Source organism: Panicum hallii, chromosome 3, assembly GCF_002211085.1.
Source record: "Panicum hallii strain FIL2 chromosome 3, PHallii_v3.1, whole genome shotgun sequence".
Taxonomy (NCBI): domain Eukaryota; kingdom Viridiplantae; phylum Streptophyta; class Magnoliopsida; order Poales; family Poaceae; genus Panicum; species Panicum hallii.
In genome coordinates, this window is record NC_038044.1 from 21,175,867 (window position 1) to 21,203,459 (window position 27,593).

General features: G+C 53.9%; 2 protein-coding genes across 3 annotated transcripts; one reads left to right on the forward strand and one right to left on the reverse strand.

The window, feature by feature from the left end:
* The first annotated feature begins 19,324 nt into the window (after positions 1 to 19,324).
* Positions 19,325 to 27,491, forward strand: LOC112885966 (RNA-binding protein BRN1-like). 2 transcript variants are annotated; one of them, XM_025951688.1, is made up of 7 exons: positions 19,325 to 19,580; positions 20,573 to 20,624; positions 20,729 to 20,853; positions 20,960 to 21,042; positions 21,772 to 21,954; positions 22,256 to 22,282; positions 23,684 to 23,788. In XM_025951688.1, exons 3-7 carry the CDS (start codon positions 20,748 to 20,750, stop codon positions 23,714 to 23,716), a joined length of 432 nt encoding a protein of 143 aa, XP_025807473.1. In that variant the 5' UTR covers positions 19,325 to 19,580; positions 20,573 to 20,624; positions 20,729 to 20,747; the 3' UTR covers positions 23,717 to 23,788. The 2 variants fall into 2 exon arrangements, 1 of the variants encoding a protein (XP_025807473.1); XR_003227308.1 differs by lacking the exon at positions 23,684 to 23,788 and adding an exon at positions 27,077 to 27,491 and having other exon boundaries at positions 19,326 to 19,580; positions 22,256 to 22,442.
* LOC112885956 (basic 7S globulin 2-like) lies at positions 24,415 to 26,181 on the reverse strand. The gene has a single exon (XM_025951677.1). It carries the CDS (start codon positions 25,925 to 25,927, stop codon positions 24,446 to 24,448), a length of 1,482 nt encoding a protein of 493 aa, XP_025807462.1. The 5' UTR covers positions 25,928 to 26,181; the 3' UTR covers positions 24,415 to 24,445.
* Positions 27,492 to 27,593: the final 102 nt, after the last annotated feature.

A 27,593-nucleotide genomic window follows, 5' to 3' on the forward strand; every position in this document is an offset into this window, starting at 1 on the left:
GACTAGTATCTTTGTTATCGTTTTTGTAATATAACTTTGTGATGTAATATAACTTTGTGTACATTATTAGTAATGCATCTAAGTGTTTCTTGCATCTACTTTGGCGAAAAAATTTAGCTATTTTTCTGACTGTCGATCCTGTGATGTGTTCTCAAGCATACCGAGGTCCCCTTGACCCCCTGAGAGGTAGTCGCGATAGGTCGGGACTAGCTGCCGTAGAACCAAGGTCCTGCATATGACTTAGGATCGACGCTTAATAGACATCCCCACGAGGTCCCGGACTTTACCAGCGAAGACCTTCTGAGTTGCATAGCAAGTCAGAGCACCAGGACCTAGGTTCGGGGATTAAAGGGGTCCCAGCCCCCCGGGTCCATGGTTCGACGTACAACGGTACTCGTTCTAGGGGGGCAGGGCGTGTAGGCTTAGGGTACGGAACCAGGCTAAGCGGCTACACAACCCTGTACCCCAGCAAAGATGAGCACGTCTTCCTGAAGCTAGTTCCCAGATGTCCGGTTCCTTTTCTCATGCGAAACAGAGCATCTAGGGCAGAGACGTAGCGTAGCAACTCAAGAAAGGCCTTGGGCATGTCACAGACGTGAAAGACCACGTGGGGGGTTAGCATAGCGAGAAGCAAAGAAAAAATAGAATCGCATAAACCTTAAGGACACACTGAGAACAAATCTTTCCTTAATGAATTGGTACAGAAGAATTGTGCGATGTACGCCAGGGGCCGGGTTTACGAGGGCGGACCTCCACCGCCCTGGTCTGCACAGTGATGCTACCAATTACGAAGGAAAAATTTCCTCTCATCTAGGCCCCTAAGGATAGAACTTACGGAGGTGCTCAATGTTCCACGGATTGGGTAGTTGCATGCCTTCCTCCGTAGCCAAACGAACAGATCCGGGTCGGCGCACCTTTGTCACCTTGAAGGGTCCTTCCCAGCTGGGGGAGAGTTTGTGTAGCCCCTCACGATTCAGGATTCGCCTGAGGACCAGGTCCCCGACCCGGAGCTCCCTACTACGCACGAACCGTTGATGATAGCACCGGAGCGCTTGGTTGTACCATGTGTTTCGGACTGCGGCTCGCCATCTCCGCTCGTCGACGAGGTCCACGTCTTGGCGACGCTGCTGTTCCTGCAAGTCCTCATCAAAAGCCTGGACCCGTAGAGAGCCCATGGTGATCTCCGGGGGAAGGCAGGCTTCAGCCTCGTAGACCAAGAAGAAAGGGATTTCCCCAGTCGCCCAGCTGGGTGTGGTCCGGTTCCCCCATAGCACGCTCAGAAGCTGGTCAACCCATTTTGCGCCATGTTTCTCAAGATCGCAGTAGGTCTGGATCTTGAGCCCTCTGAGGATCTCAGCATTAGCCCGCTCAACTTGGCCATTACTCCTAGGATGCGCCACTGAGGCGAAACAGAGCTGGATGCCAATGTCTTCACAGTACTCTTGGAAGTATTGGCTCGTGAACTGAGTCCCATTGTCAGTGATGACCCGGTTCGGGACCCGAACCGGCACACAATTCACTTGAGGAAGGCAGTTGCTGACACCTTGGTGATGTTGACCACTGGGGTTGCCTCCGGCCGCTTGGTGAATTTGTCAATGGCGACGTAGAGGTACCGGTACCCACCGACGGCCCTAGGGAAAGGTCCCAAGATATCCAACCCCCATACAGCAAAGGGCCAAGAGGGAGGAATCATCTGCAGTGCCTGTGCCGGAGTGTGTATCTGCTTTGCATCGAACTGGCACGCTTTGCAGGACCTTACCAACTCAGCTGCATCCTGGAGCGCTGTCGGCCAGCAAAAGCCATGCCGGAAGGCTTTACCGACCAGCGTGCGGGATGAAGAATGACTTCCGCACTCGCCTCCATGGATCTCCACGAGTAAGTCGCGGCCCTCTTCCTGGGTGATGCACCGCATGAGGATGCCATTAGCGCCACGGCGGTAGAGATCCCCTTCTACCACCGTGTAACGCTTAGCCATTTGGACTATGTGCTCAGCAGATGCTTGGTCTTCAGGAAGGAAATTATCTTTCAGGTAGCCCCGGACCTTAGAGATCCATGCATCGGGACCTTCCTGAGAAACTAGGCGCGACCCCCTGAGGTCTTCGGGACCCTCGAGGGAGCACACAGCCCTTGGCGGGCACCACGGATGGAGCGCCGCCGGGACCGCCAGCTTCGAGGTGCTAGTCCGGCCCCCTTCGCCCAGTTCAGCACGCTGGGCGGAAGGCTTCAGCAGATGCCTTTGGAAGACGCCCTCTGGCACGGGTGCCTGAGTCGATGCGCTCGTGGAGAGTGCATCAGCCGCCGAGTTGCCTTCGCGTGGAACATGTTGCAGTTCCAGCACATCAAAGTCCTTCTCGAACTTCGTCACATGGATGAGGCAAGCTGCGAGCTAGGGATTATTACAGCAACACTTCCCCCGAACCTATCTGATGACGAGTTGGGAGTCTCCTTTGACCAGGAGCTCCCGGACCTCCAGGGACAGAGCCGCCGTGAGTCCAAAGATTAAGGCCTCATACTCTGCCATGTTGTTGGTGGCCTCGAAGTCGAGGTGCACCATGTACTTCACTTGGTCGCCATGTGGGTCGATGAGGACCACGCCGGCCCCTGCCTTCTTGTTGCGTGCGGACCCATAGAAGAATAGCATCCAGTGGGGTCCGGTGAACACCGGAGCCCTGATTTCCGGATGTGGGGGGTCCGGCCCATGGTCCGGACCCCCTAGGAAGCTTGGTGCTGGTGTCCATTCTGCGATGAAGTCAGCAAGGACCTGGCTCTTGATGGCATGGCGTGGCTGGAAGTCAAGTTGAAATCCAGCGAGCTCAGCTGCCCACTTGGCGATGTTGCCCGTGGTGTTGGAATTGTGGAGGATGGCCCTCAATGGGTAGAAGGTCACCACCACAATCTTGTGGGCCTGGAAATAGTGACGGAGTTTCCTGGATGCAACGAGTATGGCATAAAAGAGCTTATGCGTCTCAGGATATCTAGCCTTTGCCTCATGAAGGACCTTGCTGACATAGTAGACCGGCTTCTGGACGGTCCTGACTCTACCAGCCGGACTGGATCCTTCTATTTGAGCTGGGGACTCGTCGGACCCCAGGTCACCAGGTGCTTCTCCGGGTCGGGACCTGGCCGGACCCTCTGAAGCAGGGCCGGTTGTTAGACTGGTGGAGGCTGGACCTCCTTCTCCTACAGAGGGATCCACAGGGGCCCCCTGCAGGAGATGCTCGGACCTCTCTGTGACCAGGACCATGCTGATCACTTCGGCTGTCGCTGCAAGGTAAAGAAACAGTGTCTCACCTGGGTCCGGTGCGACCAGGACCAGCAAGGAGGTGAGGTACTGCTTCACCTCCTGGAAGGCTCGTTCTGCCTCTTCAATCCATGTGAATGGATCGGACCCCCTCATCAGCTTGAAGAAGGGAAGGGTCCTCTCCGCCAGCCTCGAAATGAAGCGGCTGAGGGCTGCAAGAGACCCCGTCAAGCTCTGCACATTCTTGAGGCGCACAGGGGGTCTCATTGCCTCGATCGCCCGGACCTTATCCGGGTTGGCCTCGATCCCCCGGTGGGAGACCAGGAAACCAAGGAGCTTTCCCGCCGACACGCCAAAGACGCATTTCTCGGGATTAAGCTTGGTGGAGGTCGCACGTAGCTTGTCAAAGACTTGAGCTAAATTTTCTAGGAGGGAATTTGATTCTCTAGTCTTGACAACAATGTCATCTACATACACCTCAACTATATCCCTAACCAAATCACCTAGAGTGATGTTCATTCACGAGCAAAGGTGGGTAGATCATTAAGCAATCCATAAGGCATCACTATATAACAATAAAGACCATCCACTGTTACAAAAGCAGTATGCTTCCTATCATTCTTAGCCATTTTAATTTGGTGAAAACCAAAATAGGCATCCATGAAGGATAGCAAATCACACCCGGAGGTGGAGTCTACAATTTGATCTATTCGCGGAAGTGGATAAGGGTCTTTTGGACATGCTTTATTGAGATTGGTGTAGTCGATGCACATCCGAAGCTTCCCATTAGCCTTTGGGACCACGACCGGATTGACCAACCACACTGGATGGTAGACCTTCTCGATGAAGCCAGCCTGCAGCAGCTTGCGGACCTCTTCACGGATGAAGTTTTGCCGCTCGATGGACTGCTTCCGTGGCTTCTGCCGGATCGGCCTGGCATCAGGGTGGATCTTCAGATGATGCTCAATCACCTCCCTAGGGATCCCGGGCATCTGTGATGGTTCCCAGGCGAACACATCGACATTTGCCCGGACGAAGGCGATGAGTGCGCTTTCCTATTTCTCTCCCAGATTCCCACCGATGCGGGTGGTCTGGGAGGTCTCCGCTCCGACCTGGACGGTCTTCACGGGTACATCATCCGTATCAGACGAACGGACCTTGGGTGCCTTGGCCGGAGCCTTGGCACGCGAGGATGAGGGGTCGGACCCCTGGGCGCCAGCCGCAGGGGCAAGTCCTGTTGCCAGCGCGTGGAGTTTTTCAACCGCCACGACGGCGGTGGCTCGGTCGCTCTGGATGGTGAGAACGCCTGCCGGAGAAGGCATCTTCAGGACCAGGTACCCGTAGTGGGCAACGACCATGAACTGATACAGGGCCGGTCTGCCGATGATGGCGTTGAAGGGGAGGTTAACTTCCGCAACTTCGAACTGCACGTTCTCAGTGCGGAAGTTGTCCTCCGTCCCGAAAGTAACCGGCAGGGTGATGGTCCCTACCGGGTACACGGGATTCGGGCCCACTCCAGAGAATGGGCGCGACGGAGCCAACTTGGACTCCGGGATCTACAGGTGCTTGAACGTTGCATAGCTGATGACGCTAAGGCCTGCACCTCCGTCAATCAGCACGTGGTGGAGGCGGACGTTGGCAATGGGGGGTGCCGTGACGAGCGGCAGCACACCAGCGCCCGCCATGTTCTCGGGGCAGTCAGATGGCCCAAAGGAGATGGTGGTGTTCTTCCACCACTGGTAGGGCGCTGCCTTCGGTGTCCCCGGCCTCACCGAGAGGACCTCTCGGCGAAGGGTCTTGACGTCCCGCTGGGAGACGAGTTCCGAACTGCCGCCGTACATGACGTACAGCTTCTTGCGGCGCTCGTCTCCACCGGACTCAGAGTTGGACTAGTGGAAGAGACCCTTGAGGTCTTTATTGGGGGTTTGATACCCCAACTCCCTGTCGGTCGCGGCTGCATCGGCATCGGAGGCTTTCTCCTTGCCAGACCTCCGCGGAGGGAAAGAGCCTTCCCAGAGGCTTGGTCGCACCTCTTGCTAAGGCGCTCCGTGAGCTTCTGGATCTCATGGCACTCGGTGGCGCTATGGCGAACCCCAGGATGAACAGGGCACGACCCGGGGTCGGTGCGCTGTTGTCGTGGGCGCTTGCCTCGGGGGTTCTGGCCCCCGGTCATTGCAGCAGCAACAGCCGGACCCCCTATCCGTGACTTGTCAAAGCCACGGTTCTTCTTGTTCTTTTTCTTGCCGCTGCCAGGGGCAGCGACACTGGGCCTGCTCGTCTGAGCAGGTCCTGCCTGGGTTGCAGAGTGCCACGCACAGCCTTCTGCAGCCCTGTCACATTTGTCCGCCAAAGCGAACAAGGTGGTGACGGTCTCCACCTGATGAGTCGCCAGCTTCTCCAGCATCTTCTCATCACGGACCCCCTAGCAGAAGGCCGTGATGATAGACACATCGGAGATACGCGGAATAGTTCCACGTACCTTGGTGAAGTGGGAGATGAAAGTCTGGAGGGTTTCTCCGAGTTGTTGCCTCACGGCGTGAAGGTGGGACTCCACACCATGCTGCTGGTTCATGACCAGGTCTGGGCTGGCCCGGTCAGAGCTACATGAAAGTAACTTGCCATGACGGCGTCGTTACCTCCGGCCGCCGTGATGGCGGTGATGTAAACCTGCAGGAATTCTGACAGGTTGGTGGACCCGTCATACTTTTCCGGCAGGTGCGGCCGAAACTTGGACGGCCAAGCGACCGCGCGAAGGTGGTCTGCGAGCGCTGCGCAGCCCCCCCAGACACCGGTGCCTGGACAGGTCCCTGCGGCGTCGGTGCTACCGCAGCAAGTTCAGCATCGAGGTCTCGACCCTCGATGTTGAGCCAGCGCCCGCGCGCCCGCTCAATGGAGACACGGGCGTCCTCTCCCGCACGTCTGCGGTTGAGCTTTGCCTGGAGGTCCTCGGTCCGCGCACTTCTCACTGATGGTGAGTGCACAGAACCAGATGCGCTGCCCTGACGACGGCGTTGCCTGGAGACAGACCCCCCCCGTTGAGCAGGGGGAAGCCTGCGCCAGGTTGAGGAGGCGGTCAACGTCATCACGCCATTGCCTCTGGGTGTCGGGCGAGGCTGCCTCACCAGGAGGGTTGCGAAGCAACTCCCTGGCTACCATGAGCGGCCCATTCGGTGCAGGCACCGATTGGGCCACGGAAGCCCGCTCCGCAGGATGCAGCGGGGCAGCACGCGCGGTCCCCCTAGGTGGGGGACGGCGTGAGGCGTGTGGCATCAAGGACACCACTTCCTCACCCAACAGGAGGTCATGATGACCATTTTCCTGCGCGCATTGCGGTCTTGAGCTTCGACCAAGCGCAAAACAAACCTAAGCCTCCCCTACCTGGCGCGCCAAATGTCGGAGGAAATCTCCAGCCGGGTGGCAGAATGCACCTGCCTAATCCTAGTTAAGGATGGGTTTGGAGGAGACCTAGGAGCGCTTGATCGACGGGTCGGATGAATGCAAGAAAGACACAAGGATTTTAGAGTGGTTCGGGCCGCCGGAGCGTAATACCTACATCCACTTGGGTGTGTATTGCTTGAGAAAGCTTGGATTGAGCCTGAGCTTGAGATGTAAGGTTGGACTCTGTGAGCCTGTAAGCTTGTAAACTTGTGTTCTAATGGGTGCACGCTCCCTTTTATAGTCCAAGGGAGGTGCTTACACTGAGCGGGGCCCCGACCGGTGGGCCCGGCCAACAGGAGCCTGTTCTATGAGAGATATGGAGATCTTCATCTCCAACTCCTCTCTGTAGTCCTCTCGATCGAGAAGTTGATGTGCGTATCTACAGCCATGATATGGCCATGTGCAGCCTTGTCTGCATAGTGACCGTTGCCAATGTTACCCAAAAGTGAAGCCGTGTTGCCACTGTTGCGTCAGAACCTTCTGTCAGGTGAAGGAGCAGTGCTAACCCACCACGCCGTTGCCTCCGCGCGCACTGTTGCAGTGCTCGCTTCGGCTCGCCTGTTGCAGGCCACCACCACACACGCGCGCGGCGCCGTGACGGGACTGTACGCCGCTTGTGCACAGTACACAGTGACACGACGCGCGACCTTGGAAACAGGCGGGCTTACCGTCGTGTTAGCCTACCTGCCCCGTGTATCAGTGGCAGGCCATACTTTTGACTTGGGCGCACCCAGCCCACCTACCCGCATTCAATGCGGTAGTTGGGCTGGAGTCCCGCGAAGGGCCTTCTGCCACGGGCACGTGGTAGGGCCAGCCCCGCTCCTGCCGCGGAGGCGGCACGTGGCGGCACCGGACCCCTTCCCAGGGGGAGGGGGGTCCGGGCCCCTCGAGGCCGGTCGGAGCAGTCATGCCTGTGGAGGTCTAGCCCCCACACGTGGCGGCCCCAGACCTCCCTGGGGGGTCCGGGTCCGCGGGGGTCACCCGAGAGCACCCCTGCCCTCATGGGCACGTGGAGGCCCCGGACCTATAAGAGCACGGAGCCGGTCCGAAGACCATGATCCCAGCTGTCAGGCCCGGGCCGTATGCCATGTCACCCAAAGGACGAGGAGGAGGCTATGGACAGCGAGACGCTAAGGGTCTGGACACCCTAGTAGGAGGTACCCCTGTCCGTATGTACCGACAGTGATGTTTCAAATCTTCCAGAGCCCGCTCGGCCTTCTCCGTCCATTGGAACTTATCTTGGCATTTCAGGAGTTTGAAGAAGGGTAGTCCTCTCTTCCCGAGTTGGGAGATGAACTTGTTCAGGGCTGCCATGCATCCTGTTAGCTTCTGCACATCTTTGATCGTGGCCGGAGCCTCCATATCAGTGATGGCCGTGATCTTCACAGGATTGGCTTCAATTCCCGGTTGCTGACGATGAAACTGAGCAATTTTCCTGATGGCACTCCAAAAACGTATTTGGTTGGGTTGAACTTCCACCGAAATCTGCGCAGGCTGCTGAACATTTCTTCCAAGTCTGCAATCAAGTCGTTGGAATTCCTGGTCTTGATGACTACGTCATCCACGTAGGCTTCAACATTCTGATGTAGCTGATCAGCAAAGCACATCTGGATCGCGCGCTGATAGGTTGCTCCTGCTTTTTTCAACCCGAAGGATATAGTTTTGTAAGCATCTGTCCCATACGGGGTGATAAACGCGGTCTTGATTTGATCGTCCTCCTTGAGCGCAATCTGGTGATAACCTGAATAACAATTAAGGAAACAGAGCAGAACGCAGCCCGCCGTTGAGTCGACAACTTGATCAATGCGCGGTAGCCCGAAGTGATCCTTCGGGCAATGCTTGTTGAGATCGGTGTAATCAACACACATCCTCCATTCATTTTTCTTTTTTCGTACAAGGACGGGATTAGCTACCCACTCTGGATGGATTACTTCTTTAATGAATCCAGCCACGAGGAGTTTAGCTATCTCCCGTTTGATTGCCTCACGCTTGTCGTGGGCAAACATTCGCAGGCGTTGCTTTTTGGGCACGGCCTGTGGGTGTACATTTCGATCAGCTCCCTGGGCACCCCTGGCATGTCCGCTGGTTTCCACGCGAATATGTCTCGGTTAGCCCGAAGGAAGCTGACGAGCGCGAGTTCCTATTTTTCACCTAAGCCCGCGCCGATGATGGCGGTCTTAGATGAGTCACCTTCCTGGAGTTGGATCGCCTTGAGGGCCATGTCGTCGTCGACTGAATGCTCGACTTGCTGGCCTTCTTCGAAGGGATCTCCAGCCGGACTGGGAGAGCTGCTGCGCGGCCGCGAGTACTTCCCCTGAAGCATCTGGCACACGAGTAGTCGAAGCATACCGGATCGCCTCCTGATTGCAATCGTACGACTTCTTCAAGTCGCCTCGGAGAGTGAGTACTCCACTGAGTCCTGGCATCTTGAGAAGTAGATAAACATAATCCGGCACTACCATGAATTTGGCGAGTGCCGGGCGACCCAATATAGCATGATAAGAGGATTCGAAGTTAGCTACTTCGAATTTAATGAACTCGGTGCGGTAGTTCTCCCTCGTGCCGAAGGTGACTGGAAGAACTACTGTACCAAGCGGGTGCACCGCGTTACCTGGAACGATTCTATAGAAGGGAGACTTGCTTGGAACCATCATGTCCGCGAAGTCCAGACCCATCTTCCTCAGAGTGCTGGCGAAGATGAGGTTGAGACCACTCCCACCATCGATGAGCACCTTGGTGAGCCTGACTTCTGCCACCACTAGATCCAGGACCAGGGGGAACTTACCGGGCTCCGAGAAGCTCGTCCACTGATCGTCGTGGGAGAACGAGATGGGGACCTCCGACCAACGGAGTGGTTGTGGTACCGCCGGCTCGATGGACATGATCTCCCGGAGAAGCAGCTTCTGGTTCCGCCTGGAGCCGAAGTCACCGTCGCCCCTAAAGATGACATTGATGGTCTTTGAGGCATCCTGGTACTTCGCATTGCGCCCTTGGTCCTCTTGGTCGTTATCCTCGGATTCCTTGTCCGCCGGCTTCTTGTTCTTCTTGCTACACCAAAGTTGCTGAATGTCCTCCTGAGGTGGTAACAGTCGATAGCCACGGGATTGGATCCTGCATGCCACGGGCACTTCTTCTGTAGGAGCTTCTTGAACTCCTCATGCGTTGTCGACTTCTTGCCCCGTGAAGGATGATCCACAGCCACGATGAGATCATCTGGCTTGCATTTTCAGGGTGGACCTGAATAGTCTCGCTAGCCTTTGTCATTGCGGTTGTCATTTTGGCGCCTCAGCTTGCTATCTTGGCACCACGGGAACCGCTCCCGCATCTTTTCCTCCTGTTTGGACCAGTCGTGCATCATATCACGAAGGCCCGCAACAGTTTTCGGCCTGTTCCGCCCGAAATCTCTGTAGATGCCCGGGTCGGTGATGCCGTTGTAGAAGCAGACGATGATGTCGTCCTCCAAGATATTCATGATGGTAGCGCGAACGTCGAAGAAGCGACGTGTGTAGGACCGCAGAAGCTCGTTACGTTCCTGTTTGCACTGAGCAAGATCGTGACGAGTTCCTGGAAATTGTCGATGAAGACCTTCTTGAGCCGCTCCCAGGAGTTGATCGAGTTGTTGCTGAGGCTCTCATGCCAAGTGAGCAACGCAGGGTCCAAAGCCATCAGGAAGTAGACGACCTTGATGATGTTGGAACCCCCTACGACTTCAATGGCCATAGAGTAGCAGCGCAGCCATTGCTGAGGAGCTTGCTTGCCATCGTACTTGGTGATGCCGATCTGCTTGAAGCCCTCACGGTACTTGTAGCTACTAAACCGCACAGAAAAAGCTGGGAAGCGGTCGCTGAAATCAGTACCTTCGGTCTCGACTTCTTCGCGTACCTTGCGCCTGGAGATGATCACGGACCGTGCATCGCGGCCTTCATTGATGTGCTGACGCAAGTCTTCTGGAAGAGGCCGGTGATTGGCCTACCGCGGGTTGCCCCCTGGAGGTGGCTGCTGCCTCCCGCCAGGAGCCTGACTCCCGCGGACGTTATCGTTGTTGTGGCTGGGTTGAGGTCGAGGACGACCGCCAGCCGTTCGGCTGTGAGCCTGGCTCCGGCTCTCACCCACGCACTCCTCCCGGACGGTAGATGCCAGGTTTTGCTGATCCAGCTGGATCCAGGCCCTCTGCGCATAAAGAAGTGCTTGACGCACATTTGGATCATTACTGCGCTCGAGTATGGCCGTGACCTTGGCAATGTTGGCCACCGGAGTCCCGAAGCCCCACTCGCTTACGGCGGCGAACTCAGGGTCAAGCTCGCAATGATAGATTTCCTACGGTCGTTGACCCTCCTCCGCCGGATTGTGCGGGCTCTATTCCTGGCCCTCCACGCCTCACGATCAGCGTCGTTCTCGTTGCCAGCATTGGCTGTGACCTCATCTTCAGATACAGCGTCGAATTCGACGATGGGGAAGTCGCCATCATCCTCGCCTTACTTCACCATCAGCACCTGGCGAGAGACGAGCTCATCAGAGCTCGCGTCGACTAGTTCAGTCGACTCCTCCGCCACGGTAGTTGCCTGCCCTCCTGGAAAGGCAAAGGCTCGAGGTGTGCCACCAGCCGATCATCGGCCTCGAGTAGATCAGAAGGGCTCATGCCCTTCCAATGTACTAAACGCCCCTTTGGAGTGGAGGTGATCATCAGACTGTTGGTGCCAAAACAACCCGAAGCTCCCTGACATGCGGTGGCTTCAGGCTTTTAGAATAGAGAATCCAAGTCCTCCTCCAATATGGAGAGGGATTCGGAGCAGCTAGCCTCCTGGAGATCAGTGGCCAGATCGCGTTGACCGAGTCGCGATCAGCTACGCGAGTCCTCAGATTGGAACGAGTCCAACCCGAGCAAAGTTGTTGCAGCGCCGGATGAAGTCGTGCTGGAAGCAGACTCCTCCTTGATCCATGTTGCGGACCCAAGGATTGACAAATCGTCGAGTTCATCGATGAACTTGTCGAGGTCGGCTTGAGGAGATGCCACAGGGGTTTCCGGCTTCATGTCAATGAGGAAACGACGGAAATCGCCCTCCCCATCTACGATGCAGACCCACGAGCCGAAAACAAAAGTTGTACCCTGAGAAGGTACTAACCTAGTGAACCGGAAAGATGCCATCGAGTTCGCCGGTGGATCTTCGATGCGCTCCCGTACCTGGCGCGCCAGCTGTCGGTGTTTTACCGGCTGCCCACCGAGGGATATACCCAAGGTGGTAAGTTTTGGCGAGGAGACACCGAGATCAGGAACTCGAAGGTGCAAGAAACACAGGATGTAGACAGGTTCGGGCCGCAAGGTGCGTAATACCCTACGTCCTGTACGGTGGCTTGTATTCCTTTGAGTGTAGGATGATCTGATGATCTTGTTTTGAGAGGGTCCCTACCCTCCCTTATATATCCGGGAGGTCAAGGTTACAAGAACCCTAACCGATATCAGCCAAGGAATCATACCAGAACATATCTCGGATAGATTCCTTCCGTATCGGTTAGTTTTATCTCTTATTTCAACGGGATAAATAAGAGATAAACGAGATGAATAAGAGATAAGATAGACTTAATCTCTTAAACCTCTTTAAACTACGTTATGTACACAGTCCTGTGGCCCCGGGTTTGACAGTCGGGGGCTGGAATTTTGTCGTCCCCCGTGGGTGAGAACGTGATACCCCGACTCGCCGCGGTTTTGCCGCAAAGGAAGGCGGTCGGGTAAGCGGCGGCGCGTGCGAATACATGTGGAGGTGACCCCATCCACGGTCTCCGTGACCAGAGAGGTTGAGCCAGCGTCACTTGCCTCGATGGCTCGAGTGACGGGCTCGATGAGCTCCTAACTGGTGTGCCCGGGCAAAATTTCGGGTGTTCGAGTAGAATCTAGGTTCGTCATTCATGACGGGGTTGGCATAGTCCGCATATGGCATTCCACTGCTCGTGACAGAGTTCGACCGACTCAGGTGGCCCGCTAGCCTCTCCTCGATGGAGATTCTATGGGCATGGCTTGAGGTCCGGATCGGACGAGAAGGTTGAGATGACCCGAATCGTTGCCTGAGCAGGTCGGGCGAGGACCGCTGGGGCTCATATGCATTTACTCCCCTAGCTCTGTTTGACGCAAGGTGGCCTCGAGTCCTCCACGGACTGGCCTTCGAACCTTGGGTGGTCGGGTTCCTGAGTTGGGATCCGTTAGCACACTTTTTGCGCCTTTTTGGTTTTGATGCCTTTACGAGATTCGAGAAATTTGAATGCGAGTATTGAATGAGGACGTGGCTCGTTGACGCTTACCCGGGAAGTCGGAACATCACCCTATTTTTTGTGCCTACACCGCGGTCGTGGTGGGCCCAGTGCTACGTGTTATGCCCTGTTGGCTGGGCTTCTGCGAGGCGCCTCTTTAAAAGGGAAGGGCCGGAGGTAGTTGTCCTCCTCCGTCTCGCCCTTGCTTTGTTCCTGCTGCCGGCGTCCGCCTCCCCCTCCTTTGTTCTCTAACCACCACCGCTGCTGTCCTTCTCCGGCCCCGTGGTGCCTGAGGAGAGAAAGAGAGAAAGAGGGAGAGAGAGAGAGAGTAAAAGTTGTTTCGCATTCCCCTCCCGTAGGCACGATGTCGCATTGGAGGCCGTTGACTGTGGAGGAAGCACAACTCAAAGACTTCCACGGCGAAGGGGTTGCTACCACCAAGGGCGGTGGCGCACTAGAGGGCTCATCCAGTGGAGCATGAGGAGCTGCAGCCTGAAGCCGGCGAGATCATGAGCTTCCTTGCATTCCACGAGTGTGGACTCGGGTACCCAGTGCACCTGTTTCTGCTCGGGCTGTTGAACGAGTGGGAGGTGGAGCTGCAGCACCTCAATCTGAATGGGTACTGCACATTGCTGGCTTCATGATGCTTTGCGAGGGGTTCCGTGGAATAGATCCGCACACGAATCTGTTTCGAGCCTTCTCCTACGGTCGAGCCCTATCGGCGAAGGGGGACCCGGAGCTTGTGCTGGTCGGGGCTTCGGCCTGCAGAAGAGGGCTCACTGGCCGGGAGACTACCCGGCGTAGACCCCTGCGGACTCAAATCGGGGGTGGCATGAAGAGTGGTTCTACATCAGGAACCCGGTCGGGAACCTATTCTCGTCGTTCATAGGGGCGCGCCCTGTGAGAAAGGAGAGCTGGACATGGGGACCCCCTACCCTGGAGAAGGTACGCGTGGGGGTCCTCGAGACGGTGTTGCAGAAGCGCTTCATGGAGGAGGACCTCGACGGTGTGCGGCTCTTCGGCACCGTGTTCGCCCGCTGGGTCGTCCCTTTGGCTGTCAGAACAACCAAGATGTGGGAGTACACCGACCCCACGGATCCCAACTGGGTGTCACCGGTGGTGGTGTCCAGCGAGGAATTATGGTCGTGGCTCGACATGGTCCTCAAGGTGGGGAACCAGCGAGTCATCATGGGCCCGAAGGCCTTCGATAAGAGGCACCCGCCGAATTTGGTAAGTCCTCCTCTCTCCTCCTTCGTGCTGGTCCTCGGGTGCCCGACCGTCTCCTAACTTTGGCTTGCTTTTCTAGGGGCTCGGTCATCCCTAATCTCGCCCCCACCTCCCGAACGGGGCAGAAGGTGCGGCCAAGCAGGCCGCCCAGGTAGAGGCTTCCCGAGCTAGGAAGAAGAAGATAGCCGAGAAGGCCGAGAGGCGGATGAAGAAGGAGATGGAGGTCGCGCATCAGGTCTGGATAGGGTAGGATCGGGATGCCATTCAGGAGGAGCTCGAGTCGGAGCCCTCGACCGACTCCGACAGCAAGGAAGAATCGGTTCTTCGAGAAGAGGCCATTTTGGAAGCAACGGATGGCGTCCTCATCGGTGATGTTGGCAATGGTGGCGCGTGTCTTGAAGAAACATCGTGTGTAGGACCTCAAGGTCTCGTTCATCTCTTGCTTCACCTGGGACAGGTCGTGGCGAGTGCCCGCCCTGACCATGGATCCCTAAAAGTTGTCGATGAAGGCCCGCTTGAAGTCCTCCCACGAGTCGATGGAGTTTGGCTTGAGGCATGTTGAAAGTGGTCGTGGAAGGGCCGGGATCGGTGGTCGCAGGAGCAGGGGGCGCGGTCTCGCCGAGGGTGGTCGTAGAGGTAGGAGACACCCCCACGACATCCTATCCAGCAATGTTTGCGGCCACATGGATTGAAAGTGGGTCTAGCTACGCGAGTGCCGAGGACACCAAGTCCTGCATGGCAGGGATGAGGAACGAGGCATCCGCCGTGGGTGCACCGTCAGAGGCGTGCGCCGTATTGGGAACGAACTAGGCCCCTTTGTGCTCCGGGTCAAGGATTTCTTAGGGAACCAGCGACGCAATAATGCGCACGGCACCCAGGGCAACGCCTCGGGAGGTATCCTGGCACCCAACGGCTGGCGGGCCTAGCTGGGAATGCATGGGGGTGCGCTGGGCCCCGGGCCGCCCAGAGCCATCACCATTGTGGCCCACTGGAGTTGGAAAATAAGCCGAGAGACGGCGGTAATGCTGGCCCCGCTGCCGGTGATCGTTGTCCGTCGGAGAAGGATGTGGAGCATGCCCGTCATCGAGTGGCGCCTGGTCACCGAGTAGCTTCACGGAGATCAACACGGGGTAGCGAAGATAAGGTCGTTCCCGATCATCACGACCCGCAGGCACCTCCGGCTCAGGGATTTCGAGATCGATCTCCGGGGGGATGTCGCCTGGGTTGGAACACCACGCCGCGAAATGGAAGATTTTTCTCTGCGCGGCGGTCACCGGATGAACTCCGCAGAGGAGGCACCATTCATTGAGGAGCTGTGCCACAGTGTCCATCTCCCAAGCGTGAGCCGGATGCTGCTCAACTCGATCTCCGCCGTGGCACCAAGAACACTAGCTGACAAGTTAAGAAAATGCGACCAACGCATTATATTAAGGCGGCCTTGGGGGAGAAGGAGTGGCTGCCCGGCGTTAAGGATCCTTGTAGCCGTGGCATCATCCGGCGAAATCAAGTTGTGGATGGCCAGCGAGCCTCCTAGATTTCGAACCGATGAGCGATCTCCAGCACAACGGAATCCGCCAGCTCTTCAGGATAATCTGTGATCACGGACACGACGATAGCTCGCCCGGCCAGGTTCTCCTCATGCTGAGAGATGGAGACCAAGCGTTGGATCACCCGACGCAACCTTCGGTCCAGGCTGGCACCGTCGACCAGACGTTCCTCATCACTTGACACCAGGGAAGGGAAATCCCTTGATTCACCAAGAATAAAGCCCGCCCGCGTCGCAGTTCCTGCGTTGCTTCCGTACCCGATTGCGCCTCTACCCACGGGTGGTGCTCGAGCCAGAGGGAGCAGCTGGCAACGTCTGAGGAGGGCCTCCAGAAGCACGAACGGGTGACGCCATCATCGAGGTCGGGGCAGGAACCAGCCGCCACGCCATGCTAGGAGCAACAGCCGGACATCCCGCCCGCCGCATTGGGCAGAAATAGGAGCGGTGCCCCGACGCGCGGCAATGGAAGCACCTGGTACTGGACTTGCAGGAGGCCACCCTATGCTTCGAGGAAAAGCAATTGAAGCACTTCCCTCGAAGGTCAGCCGGTACCGAACGAGGGGGGTGACGAGCGGCACATCTAGCTGCCAGCCGCGATTTCCGGCTGGCCGCATTTAGCCAGCCCTCAGCGTCAAGGCCCGAAAGTAGAGTCGGCGAGCGCCGGGGCGCCAGGTAGACCACGAACCGAGGGGAGATGGCCTGCGATGGGCTCAACGGCGCGAACGTGGCCGAGGGCAGCGGCGCGGCACACGTGGCCACCCCTGGCAGTAGAGCCTCCTTGAAGGATGGGGTAGGAATGCCGCGGGATTTTCCGGTGGGTGGGAGTCACAGGACCATTGCTGAGCCTTGCAGCGCCAGGTAGGAACTCTAGCAGGGGACGCCGACGAGGGGGTGGATGGGCAGGTTATGGTGGCCGCCGGGTTCGGGATGAACGTCGGCGAGGTCAGGGTGGCCGCCGAGTTCGGGGTGAACACTGGCAAGGGCTGGTGGGGTAAGGGCTGGCGGGGCGAGGGGGTGGGGGAGACGGAGAGGCCATCTCGCCAAAGCCTCGCACCTTTATTCTTTTCTGATCTATAACGAATGCTGTTGGATTGCAGTTCACTGTTCTATGATCTTCTTTTCTGTCCGCTTAACAATCCTCCACTGCAGATCCTGGATGCTGACAACGGTAAGCGACCGGAGAGCTCGACCGGGAGGATCGCGACACGCGACATCGTCCAGTTTGTCCCCATGAGTGAAGTCCAAGGTCAGAAGGAATCTGCCCCGTCACATTCGCTCTTTTTACCATCAATCAGCTCCAGCTGTCACGTTACAGCCACAGAATATTACCGTTGCTGATGCAATTTATGACTTGATGTCCTCGTGCGCAGGTGGCCCAATCTCCGTCGTGCAATCTCTTCTGGAGGAGCTTCCTGGCCAGTTCCTGCAGTACATGCGCGCCCGGGGGATCAAGCCGCAGCACAGCAGCAAGCGCTTCCGGGCACGCTTCAGCCCCCGTCTACCCTCCACAGCAGTGACCCGCCCCGCTCTGCGCCCGAGCTGGTACTTCAACCAAAGAAGTGTAGATTCCGCAAATGCCCCGTGGTAGCGTAGTGCTCTTGCTCATACAGTCTCTGCTCTGCTTAAGGCCTGCCTTGTCGCGCTTGGCGCATGGAACGCAGTTGAATCTGGCGATCCTAGTCCAAGCACTAGATACTGGTGAATTCCATTTACCGCTTTCCTCGTCGCTGTAAGTTCCTAACAGGCGATACTGACTGATTCTGCCCCAAGTATCACGCCAACTTTGGGTACGTTCGTTTTTTAATCTAAAATTTAGACCCGTCACATTAAAAAGAATCTTGTCATTTAGAAGTATTAAATAAAGTCTAATTATAAAACTAATTGTAGAATACCAGGACTAATTCGCGAGACGAATCTAATGAGGTATATTAGTCCATGATTAGCGGATGATTACTGTAGCATCACTGTGGCAAATTATGGATTAATTAGGCTCATTAAATTTGTCTCGCGAATTAGCACCCCATCTGTGCAAAATTTTTTGTAATTAGATTTTATTTAATATTTCTAAATGATAAGATTCTCTTTGATGTGACGGGTCTAAACTTTAAACCCTAAGAAACGAACACACCCTTTATCATCCCCAGCTTTCATTTTCCTCTCCTTGTTTTGAGGTTTGGTAAGCTACAAGTGGAATAGGTTAGCTGGGGCCTTGCACCCCTTGTCTGGTGATGATAAAAAAAGAAAGAAAGAAAAGAGGAGGGTGTCTTTGGTTGTGGTTATGAGTTGACCGCAGCTATGCTCGATGATGGCCCAGCGGCTGCCGGCTGGCCGGGGGAGGCACGGGGCATGTGCGTGTTAGGCTGGAGGCCAGCCTAGAGCTCGTGGGCATGTTAGCCTGGAGCTCGCAATCACCGGGCGAGCGAGCGCGCGGCGCGACATGCTCGCGCACCTCCACCCCTGGCACCTCTGTTCCCTCGTATCTTTTTGGTCCTCTTCCACTGCCCGAATTCGCTGGAGGCGGCACCCTGCTGCCGGCCGTCCCGGTTTAATTCGGTAGGGACTTCTTTGTTTGTTTACCGGGCGTCTCTTGACCTTTTTCAGCCACTCGTTTCGTATCGGAAGCCGCTCCTTCCGTCTTGCAAAGTCAATTTATTCCTGTTTAGATGGCAAAAACTTTGTTGGGAACGCAGATATTTTAGTAAACACGAAGAAAAATCTCTGGTGCTGCCTCGGATATTGCGCAACAAATACGTCGCAGTTTCGTTAGATTCTTCATGGACGTTTAAGCGTGTTTAAGTCTGCCATGTTCCTGTGAATGTGAGAGATGGGCTTGCAAGTTGCAACATCTATGGAAGTGACATTTGCCAAACATTGCTCTTGTGGTGAATAGGTTAAGGCCTGTTTTTTTTTCCGCTTGGGAGACTTTTTCCCGTGAGTTGACTTGTTTTCCAGGATCTTTATTTTCAAGAGTTTGGAGTATGCTCCAAACGGGCTCGCACAACGTATGCGAAAAGTAGTGAAGAGAAGTGCATTGTGTGTCGAGTCCCAACAAAATTGCTGTTTAGGAAGTCTAAGCATGCAGACTCTGAGGATAGCTTTTGCTTAGTAGTGCCCTGAATCATTTTGAGACAACAATGAACTCCCCGTATCCTATAACACATCACTATCTTCCCCCTTTGTTAACGTATGCCAAAGCAACGGCACAGCCGTGTGGGATTGCTTGGTGCACCATGTGTATTATTCCCCTTTCTTTCCTTTTCTTTGGCACCATTTGTTAATTTCAACGTATCCCTCCCATTTGCTTAGAGTGTGAAGCTTTAAATTGTCAAATTTCAGCGCAGCTCATCTGTCGCTTTTGCATAATACTAGCATGATTGGTAAAAAAAATCCAACACATGGTTAGCAAGTTACTGTCGCCGTTTTGGGACAATCAAAGAACAAACTGAACGCGAACTTTGACAAATTGCATCTTCATTTTGGAAAGAATTTTTTTTCTTATTTTACATATCCTCCGTTAAATTTAAGACGATTTATAACTAAACTAGGGTCTCGAGGGTTTCAAAACCGGTGAAGTTAAAGAAAATCATTTTACCAGGTTTCCAACTCATCCTGGTAAATCCTGCTATACGGATGAAGAGGCGGGCGACCAACCAGCCCCCCATCGCAGCCCACGCGCAGCGGAGGACGGCGGCGACAGGGACCAGCAGCAGCAGCAGCCGGCAGGGGCGGCGGCGGCGGAGGGGCGCGGCAGGGAGAGCGTGAAGCTGTTCGTGGGGCAGGTGCCCAAGCAGATGTCCGAGCCCGAGCTCGCCGCCATGTTCGCCCGCGTCGCGCTCGTTGACGAGGTCACCGTCATCCGCGACAGGGCCACCTGGGTCTCGCGAGGTAACGACGGATCCGTAGGCCTCCTCCCCGACCCCCGCCTCTCGGGCCCCGGCCTCCGCCCCTGGGATCCCTTCGCCCGCGCCGCCAATGCGGCTCCCGCGCCGGGCAGCTTCTCCCGGCCCGGGATCTGGGCCGCGGGGAATGGGTGGGGGCGGAGCTCGGGGTGCTCCGCCATCCGTACGCCGCCTTTCGTTTTCGGGAGGGGTTTCGTTGCTCTTGGGGGGCTCTCGGCTGGGTTCTGAGCTTGGTCCGGGGCAATGCCGCCGCCGAGCTCCAGCTGCCGCGCTCCTGCTCGCGGATGCTCGGGCGGGGCCGAAAGGTCTCGTGCTTGAATTGGTTGCTTGACTGCCGCCCCTGTGCAATGCTGTGGGGAATTTCGCGCCGTTTGGGGATTTTGGTACCTTTTGCGCTGGAGTGGATTGGTGGTACTCTTGTAGTCTTGTAATCTTCTTCTCTGTGGGCGCTGGAGGGATGCGACACGTGATGCCAACTCCATGCGGTCGCTTACCGTCGTGGATATGTACAAGTTGCTGCTTTTTTTCCTTGAAACTCCGTGGTGTACTGGGATTTGAGCGCAGGGCCTTTCTCTCTTTGGTATTTGTTTTCTTGAATTAATGGGGCTTGACCCAAAGCTGGCATACAATGTTGCAATATTCTGTGTGTCCATCTTTTGATTTATTTGCCGTAGGGCTAGATCAGAATTTCCAGTTTTGGATGTTCTAGTTTCCACTAGTACTATGGTTTTTGCTTCTTCTCATTTGCTTTTATCCTGTGGTGCAAATTTAAGATGCGGTATTGTGTTGAATTCCTGCGATTTAGATGCTTCTAAGAAAGTTTCAAAGAGTCTCCATATAAAATTGCAATCCATCATTTAGGAATTAATTAATATTCCTAAGAAGCATTATATCTTCTGATTCTTGTGAAACATATTTTACTTCTCTCCGATGCTTTAAATGTTTCTCTTTTATCATCTTTTCTCTATTTTAAATCAGGCCTTAAGTCCATTGCAAGTAAAATATGCTGACAGAGAGTTGGAAAGATTGGGTATGATGCTCTCATAATTTGTATCATCTATAATAAATTTGTATGTTGATCTTGGCTCAGTTATTTATCATTTTCAGTGACATGTCTTGTGCTGTTACTTTCAGAGCACAAGCTTTTGTTGAAATGCTCCCGAAAAATGTAACAGATGCTGAAATGACCGATTTATTTTCACAAAATGGGAATATCAAGGATTTGCAGATTTTGAGAGGTTCGCAACAGGCAAGCAAAGGTACATTTATCTTGTGAGGACAGTTGATAGGGAAGGAAGATGGCTTATTCAATTTTGTTACACTTTCCTGCATATTTTACTTCATCGTCAACTGTGAATGTTGCAGCTGGCTGTGCCTTTCTGAAATATGAAACAAAAGAGCAAGCTGTGGCTGCGATAGAAGCTCTAAATGGAAAGCACAAGATAGAGGTTTGTTAGAATAAAGGATTCAATTTTTTCTTGTCTGTGCTGGTGATATTTTACTCCACTTCTCCTGAAAACATATCACAGAACCCCACCTACTTGTAACTGGGTTATGCCAGTTTTCTTCAGTCATTAGACTACTGCCGCAACTCCACAGGCATGATCCAAATTGTATTAACAGAGTTAGTCCAAATCTCGTGTTGGTGTTGGATGAATATTGCACTCACTGTCATTGAACTTCAAAAATACCAAAAGAAGATGCTCGCACAAAGCAACATGCACCTGGCCAAATTGTTTAGCGCAATGCAAACATCACCTTAGTTCATAATTTCCGTATGTGTGACTGACATGTGACCCCAGGCCACACTTATCAGCCACATATTGGATGCTATTTCTACATCTTTTGATGGTTGATTATTGTGCTAGTTTCCTATATTTAGAGCCAGAAATGCTGGATTCCACATGCCACTTCTTTCATTACTTGAACATAATATCACAGATTCAAGCAAAGTAAAATTATGCATACCGGACTCCAGTCTTCTAGAGTAGCTATTGTGTGCAATTATTTTAGATGTTTCCTTCATGACATTTTGTCTTATATTTGATGGAGATATTGATGCATACTGTGAATCATTAATACCTTGGCATTATGTGATGTTTGATGGTTTCTATTATTGCCTCTGAAATTTCATGACCAGTTACATGAATCTAACACGACCTGTTCATTTTTGTTAGGGTTCAAGTGTTCCCTTGGTTGTCAAATGGGCTGACACTGAAAAGGAAAGACAGGGTCGAAAAACACAAAAAGCTCAATTCCAGTCTTCTAACATGTTGAATGCAAATGCCATGCAGCAGACCTCATTGTTTGGAGCTTTACAGATGGGATATGTGCCTCAGTACAACAGATTTGGCTACCAGGTAAGTTATGCATAAATTGTATTGGTTAGGTTAGTCCATGATACAGCAAGATAGCTCGATGGAATCTTTTGAACTGCTCAGTTTGCCATCATCCTTATGTTTGTGTACTAGCAGTATGCTCCGAATAACCAAAATAAGAAATGCTGCATGAAACTTTATTTGGATTTTATAAAATATGCAATGAAAAACTTAATTCTGCAGTATGGCAAATGCATGTAAAGTGCCAATGCCACAACAATACTTCCAGTATTTTACTTGTTTGGCATTGTGGATAACATTTTTCTTATATTGCTCTGTGCAGCCACAAGGAACCTATGGACTTATGCAGTACCTACAACAACAATAACAACAACTTAGACTTTTGTCCCAAGCAAGTTGGGGTAGGCTAGAGATGAAACCCACAGAAAATAAGAATAAGAAACACAAAAAGGGCATAAGCCAAAGGAAGAGTTAGGGGTTAAACAAAAGTAACAAAGATCACGGTTCAGGTACGTTAATTGCTAATCTCCAAGCGCTCCTATCCATAACTAATTCCTTAGCGATATTCCACTCCCTAAGTTCTCTCTTAACCGTCTCGTCCCAAATTAGTTTAGGTCTACCTCTACCTCTCTTTACATTATCGCCCCGCTTTAAAACTCCACTACGCACCGGCGCCTCGGGAGACCTCCGTTGTACATGTCCAAACCATCTCAACCGATGTTGAATTACCTTCTCCTCGATAGGTGCCACCCCTACCCTATCTCGAATCTCTTCGTTCCAGACTCTATCTCTTCTTGTATGCCCGCAAAACCAACGCAGCATACGCATCTCTGCTACACTCAGTTGCTGGACATATCGTCTTTTTGTAGGCCAACATTCAGCACCGTATAGCATCGCCGGGCGAATCGCCGTCCTATAGAATTTACCTTTTAGCCTCTGTGGCACCTTTTTATCACAGAGGATGCCCGAAGCCTGCCGCCACTTCAACCAACCGGCTGAAATTCTGTCTAACATCTTTATCAATGTCTCCATCTTTCTGAAGCATTGATTCTAAATACCGGAAAGTATCTTTCTTGGCCACCACTTGACCTTCGAGGCTAACGTCCCCATCCTCATGCCTAGTCAGGCTAAAGTCGCACATCATATACTCGGTCTTGGTCCTACTCAGTCTGAACCCCCTCGACTCTAGCGTGTGTCTCCACAGCTCTAACTTCATATTAACCCCTGCGCTACTCTCGTCAATTAGCACCACATCATCAGCAAAGAGCATACACCAGGGGATATCACCATGTATGTCCCTTGTGACCTCATCCATCACCAAAGCAAATAGATAAGGGCTTAATGCTGACCTCTGATGTAGCCCTATTTTAATTGGAAAGTCACTGTATCGCCATCATATGTTCGAACACAAGTCATCGCATCCTTGTACATATCCTTGATGAGGGTAATATATTTAGTTGGGACTTTGTGTTTTTCCAAGGCTCACCACATGACGTCTCTCGGTACTTTGTCATACGCCTTCTCTAGGTCAATAAAGACCATGTGTAAGTCCTTCTTCTCCTCTCTATATCTCTCCATCAACTGTCGTACTAAGAAAATCGCCTCAATGGTCGACCTCCCAGGCATGAACCCAAACTGGTTTTGGGTCACCCTTGTCAATCTTCTTAGGCGATGCTCGATAACCCTCTCCCAAAGCTTCATCGTATGGCTCATCAGCTTAATCTCCCGGTAGTTAGTACAACTTATGCAATACCTAGTCTACCTTTTTTATAAAGAGGATTAGAGGAATATAGAAATATAAATGGACAAAAACCAGTGTGAAAAGCTTAACCATACTTTACTCTCTTGGTACTTCTATTTAAGTTTCTGTAAGTAAAGTCAAACGTCAATTTATTTGGCCTTCACAGTGAAATAGCCTGGAAAGACAAAGATCATGACTATCCATTGATAGCAAAAGGTGCAATGGTTGTGACAACAATATGGTGTTTGGTGATCTTACTCATCGATTTAAACGTGGCCTCTTAGAAGGCGTAATGTCTGCACTGTCATGTGAAAATGTGATCAAAAGACCACTATGATTTCTAGTGGAATGTACGCCTTGTTTTCAAGGAAAAAAAAACAGTTATTCCATTCACTTGAAATAAGACCTCCGGGTTAGGCTCTTCTGTGTAACAGATGCTGAGAAAGTGAATCTCGAGGAAAATAGTGCAGGTAGCTCAGCAACAATATGATCAGTATCTGCTGTTGAGGATAATCCGTTGTGGGCATCCTGCCGTATTTTTCTATAAACTTGCTTAGAGTTAAAAAAAAGAGAGTTTAATTTATGATAAAACTAAAATAAGTTATATTTAGTACAATGCATGTGCTAGTTAATTTTATTACAGTTACAAGTTTCTTCAAAACTTTATTCTGCTAAGCACATGAGAAGGAAGTCGACGCTTTCTCGGAAAGCTAGCTGAAAGTCAGCACCTGCCAACGTCCTGCTGCACTGCACGCGCCTTGGGAATTGGGATCACTGAGGCGCGGTGAAGTTGAAGCCACTGCAGGTGGCCCCCGAGCCCCAGAGCAGGCCACTGAAGTGCAGCACCTCCTTGTCCTCATCGAACACCAGCAGGTTGTCCTCCACCTGGTACCCGCCGATCACCACCGCCGCGCCGTGCGCGGCTCCGGGGCCCATCTCGACGACGGCCAGGCACAGCGTGCGGTCCGCCGCCTGCACCATGGAGTTGCCGCTGGCCACCGTCCAGTTCATCGAGGCGCCCGCGCCTAGCTCCAGGCGGATCGACGGCACGTCCCACCCAAGCACCCTCACGCGCCGCAGCGAGAACGTGTCGTAGCACAGCTCGAACGGCGCAACCGCCGGCATCGGCTTCACGTACCCCGGCGTGCCGATGGTCTCGTTGAACGCCCGGACGAAGGCGCGGTACACGTCGGAGCGCATGGCCGTGTACCGCTGCACGGTGCTCAGCGTCACGCCGCCGCGCCCGGTCGCGGCGTCGAGCTCGAGCGCGCCCGGCGGCAGCGCCGCGCGGGCTGTGGGCGCGTTCCAGTTGGGCCAGGAAACGGAGATGGCCTCGACGGGGAGGTAGTAGCCGCCGCTCTTGGGGCTCGCGGCCAGCGGCGTCGACGCGATGGTGGTCATGAGATCGGGAGGGTAGTAGCCGAGGTAGATCGGTGTGTCCCCGAAGATGGCGACGCCGGGCAGGCACAGCGCGAACCTGCTGCCGAACCCGCGCCGGGCGGCCAGCTGCGCCGGCAGGGACAGCGGCGCGCGCCCGAACCCCGCGACGCCCTCGGTGCCGGCGGGCAGCGAGCGCGACCGCAGCAGCTGGTCCGGCGCGCACGCGCCCACGGCCTGGAACGCCACCGGGTGCAGCGCGTTCCGGCCGTCGGTGGCGTTGGCCGACATCGCGAAGGTCGTGAGGTCCCCGGGCGCGCACCGGTCGCGCGTGACCGGATCGCAGGGCCGCGCGGTGCACGCGCAGAAGCGGTCTCCTCCGTCGACCTCAGCACCGGCACCGTAATCCTGGTGCCACGGTCGGCCCTGCTGGTGCCAGCAGTTGGCGGCGTCGCACTCGGCGGATCCGCAGGGGAACGTCGGGTGGCCGGACGCGCACGCGGACCAGACGAGCGGGCCGGCGAGGTCGACGACGAGGGGGCCCGCGCCGTCCTTGATGGAGATGGTGTAGAGGGAGGTGGCGGGGTCCTTGGCTAGCGGGGAGACCAAGGGAGCGTGGTCGCCGCCGGCGCTGGCGCCCCCTTGCGCCGCGCACTCCTGCACCACTGCCGCAGCCAGCAGCAGCACTCGGACGGCGAGGAGGTGGTGGAAGCGGAGACGACGCATGGGAGCAAGCTGCTTAGGCTGTTCCCAGCAGCGAGCGGGTTCGGATCGGTAAAATACCGATGGAATCGGTACGAGGCCCACTTTTCCCCTTCCGTATCCGCATCGTGTCTCCAGCGGCTTCCCGAAACCGCACCGCAGGTGGCTCCCCATCGAGGCGGCCGTTTGCTTCCCGCGCCGGCCAGGTCCTGCCGTCGGCGTGGTGCGTTGTGGTCTCCCTCTCCGCGACGCGCCGAGGCAGCACCGATCCGAACCCGCTCGCTCCTGAAACCGCACTGCGGCTGGCTCCCCCACCGAGGCGGCTGTTTTCTTCCCGTGCCGGCGTGGTCCGGCGGCGTGGTCCTGACGGCGGCGTGGTGACGGTGTGCGGCCGGATCGGCACTCTGGCGACCTCGCGGCAGCCTCCTTGCAAGGTATTTTTCTTGCAATCCCATCTTTATTTCCCCCCCTTTCCTGAGAGAGAGAGAGAGAGGGTGGAGTTGCCGTTGAAGCAGCAGCCAGCGGCCAGAGAGGGCGGAGCTGGTGGGCGTTCCGTTGAAGCAGCAGCCAGCCACAGCCAGATCTAGCGAGCGGGGAGACGGGGGATGAGAAAGCGATGGGAGTCGGTGCCGTTTATTATCTGTGCTTGGTGGGCTTTCCGTTCAAGCAGCAGGCAGCCACATTCAGATGGAGCGAGCGGGGAGATGGGGGATGAGAAAGCGATGGGCAGGTTCTTGGTTGCTGAGGCGCGATGTGATCTAGCGATTGCTTTAAACATTAGCTCTTGTTGTATTGGAATTTGGCCATAGGTGCTTCGGCTTAGGTTGATTGGAACTGAAAAGAACAAACAGGCAGTCATGCTTTCAATCTTTTAGAATTTGAGAAATGCACTTGTCAAGAGTAACTATCGACGTCTCCCATCTTGTCAGGATTAAGCACTTGACTATTACGGATTCCTGGCTATTGTCTTTTCGAAAGTAGTTTATGAATTGTTATTCTATTCTTGCTTAGGCCCTACTTCTGAAACAAGTTGAAGTCATCTAGAAAAGTTTACAATGCTTAGGACAAACATGGTGTTTCTTAGCAGTACTGTTATCTTCCCATAAGTCCCCAGCGTAGTGGTCCCAGTGAACTTGCCATTACTCTCAAAATTTTGTTCACAAGATGACTTGTGAATTGTAATAGATCACCTCATCTTGCTTAGGAGTTAGGACTGTATTAAAATCCATGAACTGCTGTGCTGGAACGAACCTATCAAAAAAGATAATATACCTTGCATTTCTTTGCTGATAGTTCCATTTTGGTAAAATTTGGATCGTGCAGACGATAACAGATTCACAGGAGAGGAGTGTTCCCTTCTCCTTTGCAAGTGTGCAGAGGAAAGACAATGCTCAATCAGAAAAGGAAAACATTTGATAGGGAAGTAGCAGATTGGGTAGGAGAAAGATGTTACTGACTATGAGAAATTTAAGCTGCATCAGATATTAAGCTAGTGTGATATTTAATTTTTTGCCACTATTTAAGGATAGTAAATAGTCAATTATATCTACTGAACAGCTCACATTGAATATTGACTGTATCTTCTGTTCTGTTCCAGCACATCGAAGTGATTGCTTCTAAAATAAAAGAAGCAATCTCTGAGAAAAAATTGTTTACTGAAGCCTCCAAGTGCCATTCTTGAATGTGATATGCTGAGAAGAGGAGCAATGGCACTACAGATGTGTTGGTATACTGGAGATGCGTGAAAAGGAGAATGATTCAACGTAAGTTGGTAGATGCCAACCTCATACACATGAGACTTGTTCTCCTTACAGTTTTGCTTTTGTTTCTGCAAATGCTT

What these genes read in the sequence shown, in the direction of transcription:
- LOC112885966 (XM_025951688.1), top strand. Translation starts at nt 20,748, where the DNA reads ATGCTCCCGAAAAATGTAACAGATGCTGAAATGACCGATTTATTTTCA. An exon ending in ATGGAAAGCACAAGATAGAG is followed by an intron (nt 21,043 to 21,771) that starts GTTTGTTAGAAT and finishes CATTTTTGTTAG; the next exon opens with GGTTCAAGTGTTCCCTTGGT. An exon ending in ACAACAGATTTGGCTACCAG is followed by an intron (nt 21,955 to 22,255) that starts GTAAGTTATGCA and finishes TGCTCTGTGCAG; the next exon opens with CCACAAGGAACCTATGGACT.
- LOC112885956 (XM_025951677.1), bottom strand. Translation starts at nt 25,927, where the DNA reads ATGGGGAGCCACCTGCGGTGCGGTTTCGGGAAGCCGCTGGAGACACGA.